At 53.3% G+C, this 6,582-nt stretch overlaps 1 protein-coding gene across 1 annotated transcript; it reads left to right on the forward strand.

The window, feature by feature from the left end:
* Nucleotides 1-396: 396 nt before the first annotated feature.
* On the forward strand, nt 397-6,312 carry GPR50 (G protein-coupled receptor 50). Its single transcript, XM_008275025.4, has 2 exons — nt 397-703; nt 3,338-6,312. The coding sequence occupies exons 1-2, from the start codon at nt 517-519 to the stop codon at nt 4,960-4,962; spliced, it is 1,812 nt and encodes a 603-aa protein (XP_008273247.3). The 5' UTR covers nt 397-516; the 3' UTR covers nt 4,963-6,312.
* The last annotated feature ends 270 nt before the right edge of the window (nt 6,313-6,582 follow it).

Below are 6,582 nucleotides of genomic sequence, written 5' to 3' on the forward strand. Positions count from 1 at the left end.
CCGGCACTGGACTTCCACAGAAAGTGCACGACTCCACACCAGCTCTGCTCCACAATCTACAGGTGTTTCTGCTTGCTGGCTGTTGCTGTGGGCAGGGGGAAAGAGAAAAACAGCTATTGGTAGGGAGGGGGAACTGAACTCCGAGCTAGTCACGACTAAGGTACCTGGGGAATTGGGAGGGGTGGCTGGCTCGAGGGGAAGCACAAACAAGGCAGGCAGAAGCAAGACAACACCTCATTCGATGTGGATTTGTTCAAGAAGAGTTGGTGTCCAAAGTGGGGGTGGTCAGACAGCTCTGATTGGTCGGGGGGCGGGACTAGGGGTTGGACTAGTCACCTCTTGAGGCTTTAAAAGCTCATCGGAGAGGGGTGGGAGGCTGTCATTCTCTCTCAGACTCTCAGAGAGGGAGGCACGCTTTCCTGGAGCTGCTGGCCAGGGACGGAGCTGGTGTTCGCTGCCGGCAACCGCTGCTGATCCTGAGTGCTCAGGGAGTTCTTAAAGGTCTCCAGGAGCAACATGGGGCCTACTCTAGCGGTTCCCACCCCATTCGGCTGTATTGGCTGCAAGCTGCCGCAGCCAGACTACCCACCGGCTCTAATCACCTTCATGTTCTGCGCAATGGTTATTACCATTGTCGTAGACCTGATCGGCAACTCCATGGTCATTTTGGCTGTGACGAAGAACAAGAAGCTCCGAAATTCCGGTAAGCCACCCTTCCCTCTTCCTACCCAAGGTGCAGCAACTTGCGACCCCTAGGGTGTTAGTTTGAGCGGCCCAAATAGACAACCCATGGACAGTGCCCTCATATTGAACGTCCCTGCACCCAAATTCCCCGCAAGGTTGGCGGAGGGGATGTTCCGCGGGGGGTCCCGTTAACTTAGACGTTCTCAAGGACAGGGGAGCTCAGAGAATTAGCTAGGGCATCCAATTGTGAAGCCCGGGGTGGGGGTGGGGGTCCCCGCTGTGCGCGGAAGCGCGCTAAACCCTGTACGGTCCGCAACCCGGCGCGGAGGGAGCAGGCACCTGTGCGGAGCCTCTGGTGGCCGCTCCGGGACAGTCAGCAGAGCCAGACGCCGCAGGAGTGGCCGCGCCCAGGCGCAACTGTCCGAATTGACGGACTGTCACCCGCTCCAGGAAAGTTAAGTTCGCGGCGGCCGCGGCGGCCGCGGCGGCGCTTACCTGAGCGCAACGCCAGGGCAGCGCTCAAATCCGTCCTAGACCCCACTCGCCGCAGCCCTGGGTCCCCAGAGTGGCTTTTGGGCAGCTCCCCAGCGGAGCGCAGATCCCCGCGCCTGAGTATCGAGCAGGGAGATCTGAGCCTGCGAGAGTCGGGCTCCGTCCGCCCGTCCCAAGGCGCACAGCCCGGTCTGGCGCGCGGCAGGCTGGGCACAGCAGGCTGCGGCAGCGACGGCGGAGTCCGCGGAGATCCCAAGATCCGTAAGCGGGTACTGGGGGAGGTCACAGGACGGGGCGGCGGAGAGAATCGAGAGCTTCGTGTGGCGGGTGGGAGTGGGATAGAAGGTTGCAGAACCAGTTGGGGAGCGGCAGAAGGACAGAAGAGCTCAGAGGGGGCAGTGGGCGACTGCAAAGCACTGGGGTCTGGAGTGGTGAGAGGGAACCCCTACCTCAAGGAACGGAGCCGACAGCGAGAGGGTCTGGGGAGAAGCGCGGGAGGATGCCCCGCAGCACGATCTGTGCCGTGGTGCGGGGAGCCCACCAGTGCAAAGCTGCGAGCCCCCGTTTGCAGGTTGGGAGGGAGAAGGCTCTGGAGGGGAGTAGGAGGGGCAAAGGGCCTGCGCGCTGGGGGTTGGGGGAGGGAGAAGGCGGCGCCCGGGGTCTTCACCTTCAGGTTCTCAGGCAACTGAGGCAGGGGCGGGGGGGAGCGGTGGTCTGAGAAAGACGGAGGAGAGGAGGCCGGGCGGGGTCTTGGAGGAGGAATTACAAAACACCACCCAATTTTCAAAATGCGCTGATGAGCGCATCGTCTTTAAAACTTGGCATCCAAACTCTGGCGGGCGTGTCTGATTTCTCCTGGGTTTCCCCGAAACGTGAGGCCGAGCACCGGGCGAACCCGCGGAGTCCCAGGGAGCGCCCGTGAAGCCCACTTTCTTTGTTTTTCTTTTTCGTTCTTTTCTCTTTGATTTCGTTCTGTAATTCAAATAAAGGCTTTTATGGTGGTTGTGGTTTTATTTTTTAGGGATTCCCTCCCTGGCTTACCCCACTCCACCCCACCTCTGCCCTCCAATTTACTACTTCGAGGGAAAACCCTAGAAAGAACTTCTTCTGTAGAAAGCGCTGAGGCGGGTTCTCGGCTGCGCCGTCGGAACGAGGCAGAAGCAGCCGTACCTCCGCCCTTGCAAAAAGCGCTCATTTTCTCCCAGTGCAGTATTTTGCCAAACCAGTGTTAATGAACAGCGAGGTGTTCCGGAAGAAAAGAGGGCTCTGCGCCCGCACTGGGCTTCTTCCTACCGCTGAGCGACAAAACGGGAGTGAGGGGATCCCCCTTGCGCGTTCCTGTTTGGTCCGCGGGCTGCGGTGAAGATAAGCACCAGAGGCCGCCTCAGGGCTCGGGACCAGCCAGTGCGCAGCTCTGAGCTGCGGTGGGGTGGGGACACGAAGCAGGCACTTCTGGAATCCTTGCGGGGGGGTTCCAGTTTCCTCTCTTTCGCCCCTATTTCTTTCGTCTCAGATTAAGTTGCACAAGGCTTCGCTCCCCCTCCCTCGGTTTTCCCGTTTAGGTTGCCTCGGAAATGGTAAGTGGGCTTCCAGGAGTGTGTCATCCCTTTGGAGGAGGCTTATAAGGACGGTCTGTAATTACATGCCCTTCTCAGAATGGGAGAGCGCTAATTTCTTCTTTCGCTTAGGTTGAGGCTTCCAGACATCCCTCCAGGCTCTGCCTTGCCGCCCTCCCCTCTCCAGCTTTCCTCAATAGCTTCTTTAACTCTAGCTCTTCCTGCTCTGCCTCCCCCTCCCCACACCCCCTCCCCAAGACTTCCCATTGTGTGTTTCTCTGAAAATGACAGCAGCATGACCATTTCCTCACAGGGCTTCTGCGCTCACTGCCCTCTGTGTCAGGTTCGCTTCTCTCCCAGAGATGACATTGCTTATAAGGAAAATGGTGGGCAAAGGACAGGCGTCCCGAGCCTGGCTGTGCATCAGAACGCCCTGGAACGTGTTTGTAAATAAAAATAAAGAACACAACTGCGTTTCTGTAAAAGAATTCGAAACCGTGCCTAGAGCAGCTGGCCTTTTCCTCCACCTGCAATCTGTAGATTTCCATACTCTAACCATTTACTCTCCTCTGTGTTTCCTCCTCCCTCCCCCATGTGTTTTTCAGGCAACATTTTTGTGGTCAGCCTCTCTGCGGCCGATATGCTGGTGGCCATCTACCCCTATCCTCTCATGCTGCACACCATGTCCATTGGAGGATGGGATCTGAGCCAGTTCCAGTGCCAGATGGTCGGGTTCATCACAGGGCTGAGTGTGGTCGGTTCCATCTTCAATATCCTGGCCATCGCCATCAACCGGTACTGCTACATCTGCCACAGCCTCCAATATGAACGCATCTTCAGCGTGCGCAACACCTGTATCTACCTGGTGGTCACCTGGATCATGACCGTCCTGGCTGTGCTGCCCAACATGTACATCGGCACCATCGAGTATGATCCTCGCACCTACACCTGCATCTTCAACCACCTGGACAACCCTGTCTTTGCCGTGACCATCGTCTGCATCCACTTCGTCCTCCCTCTCCTCATAGTGGGTTTCTGCTACACAAGAATCTGGACCAGAGTGCTGGCGGCCCGTGACCCGGCTGGACAGAATCCCGAGAACCAACTTGCTGAGGTTCGCAATTTTCTAACCATGTTTGTGATTTTCCTCCTCTTTGCAATGTGCTGGTGCCCAATCAATGTGCTCACTGTCTTGGTAGCTCTCAGTCCGAAGGAGATGGCAAGCAAGATCCCCAATTGGCTTTATCTTGCAGCCTACTTCATAGCCTACTTCAACAGCTGCCTCAATGCTGTGATCTATGGGCTCCTCAATGAGAATTTCCGACGCGAATACTGGACCATCTTCCATGCTATGCGGCACCCTATCCTGTTCCTCTCTGGCCTCATCACTGATATCCGTGAGATGCAGGAGGCTCGTGCCCTGGCTCGAGCCCGTGCTCGTGCCCGTGCCCAAGCCCACGGACAAGCCCATGAGCAAGACAGTGCCCTTGTCTGTCCTGCTGTGGAGGGAACCCCGATGGGTGTCCGGAATGTTCCACTACCCGGTGCTGCTGCAGCTGGCCACCTTAACCATGCCTCTGGCCACCCCAAGTCCCATTCCAGGTCTGCCTCTGCATACCGTAAGCCTTCCTCTAGCCACTACAAGTCTGTCCCTAGCCACTCCAAGACTGCCTCTGGCCGCCCCAAGTCTTCCACAATCTACCCTAAGCCTGCCTTGGTCCACTTCAAGGCTGATTCTGTCCATTTCAAGCCTTCCTCTGTCCATTACAAGCCCACTTGCAGTCACCCCAAGCCTATTGCTGGTCTCCACCGCTCTGTTGGCAAGCCTGCTCTCAGCCCTGCCGCCAGGCACCCTACACCCCCCACTGGCTACATCAAGCCTGCTGCCAGCTATCCTGAGCCTACTGCTGTCGGCTATCTGGATCCTGTTGTCTCTGACCACCCTGAGCCTGCCACTACCAGCCACGCTGAGCCCACTGCTGTTGGCCACTCTGAGTTCTCTGCCTCCCAATACCTGGAGACCACTAACGCCAGTCACCTGGAGTCTGATGTTAGTGACCTCTCTGAGTCTGCTTCCAGTCCCATTACTGGGTCCCCCAAGCCTAAGGCCAGCCAGCTGGAGTCTGCTGCTGCCCTTCCTGACCCTACTGTAGTCGCCACTGCCACCAACGATTCCCATGAGGTTATGGTTATTGATGTTGAAGATGATTCTGATGAAATGGCGGTGTGAAAATGCTCTTGGCAGCTGGCCAGGCAGTGGTCCCCCTCTCCAGTTTGATTTGCCTATGTAATCCAAAATGAGATCCCTACTGCATTTACACAAGGACAGAGACACAGCTGGACGCTGACCCGCTGACGTGGTCAAAGCTTTCAGGCATACTTCTCCTTGACATCGTGTCCTGTAAAGAACAAAAACAAAAACAAAATACCTGTGCGTGTGTGCGCTTGCAACTTTACAGACAAGATTTTCCTTAAGAAAATCTGTTGTTTCTGCTATGGTTGACCTTCCGTAATCCCTGCGATTTAAGACTTTGCTTTTTCTTCCCATTCCTGTGTCACTCTTTCTCACCTTTCCTCCTTTTCTCTGCCTTGATCCTGCTTTCTTCTCCTACTCCCTGAGGTGTGGGGGAGGAGTGCATGCGCAATGGTCAAAGTGTCCTGGTGAAGGCTTCTGTGAACCCAATGTGACCGCAGCCTTCTCTTTGTCAGTGCGTGACTCTATTGTATTTCAAGGGCAGTCAGAAAAGCAGTTGTGATCAAGTGCAAGTACTAGAAAGCTTCTCTTGTAAATCTCAGCAACAAAATATGACCCATGTCTGAAGAATAGAATTTGATAATATCTTATTAAAATAAAGTTTTCTGCCTATGAGATCATATGGCAGAAGGAAAGACACGGTTACACCAGTTCGTGTTTTGTGAAAATTCAAACATCACTGCTGATTTTATAGTCAAACATGGTTATGAATGATGAGATGTTTTTGCTTTATTTGTTTTTGGTGTATATTTTTTAATGTTTTCCAGGACTTTCTTTCATTTACTTCCATAGAAACAAATCTATTAATGAATCAGTTTCTGCTAAAATCCAAACATATGGTTGCTAGGACCAATTATAGTCATGCTTTTAATATATTTTATAACTACTTTTTTTTTTTTACCTCAGCCAAATGTTTTTACACAATCACTGTTTACATTTTACATTCTCATTAACAAAGGAAGTTGAAGTAATACTGATAGCCAGAAGCAGATGGAGTACTGCTGGGGAAGTTGTACCTGAGTATTTCTCCTTGTTCCTGGAGAGAGAGATGCTACCCACCAGTGGACTGGGGCTCAGTCATATGCAGTGTGAAGCCGTAGACATCTTGTGTTAGCATACTTGATGGCCCAGGAAATGATTTTTCTCTAGAATTCAAGGGGAAAAAAAACCTGCTGTTTAATAAAAAAATTGAATTGTCTATTCAAATTGACATTTTAGGCAAAGTTTACTGTACACAAGCTTGTAAACGACAAGTGGAAATGTATTATACTGCCTTAATTCTATTCTCTATTTGTGATAACAATCAAATAAAAAGTGTTTTGTGGCTTTAGTGTGTGATTTCTTGATAAATATATTTCTTCCACCAGATTGTGGGGGGGATGTACAGGTGAGGGGGGTTGGAAAAGCATTGCCTTTGGGGGGATCAGAGCTGTAGGTCCAAGTGCCATCCCTGCCACGGGCTCGGACTATTCCAGAGCAAGTCATGGAGACCTCCTACCTCCGAGTCTTCACTTAGCAAGCTGTGGCGAGGTGGCTGGGGGAGGAGGGCTTATTGGTGTGTTGACATTGGATAACCTGGTCTGCTTGTTCTTGAAC

Source organism: Oryctolagus cuniculus, chromosome X, assembly GCF_964237555.1.
Source record: "Oryctolagus cuniculus chromosome X, mOryCun1.1, whole genome shotgun sequence".
Classification (NCBI taxonomy): Eukaryota; Metazoa; Chordata; class Mammalia; order Lagomorpha; family Leporidae; genus Oryctolagus; species Oryctolagus cuniculus.

Coding starts and splice junctions, on each gene's coding strand:
- GPR50 (XM_008275025.4), top strand. CDS start 517: ATGGGGCCTACTCTAGCGGTTCCCACCCCATTCGGCTGTATTGGCTGC. Junction 704..3,337: donor CAAGAAGCTCCGAAATTCCG/GTAAGCCACCCT, acceptor TGTGTTTTTCAG/GCAACATTTTTGTGGTCAGC.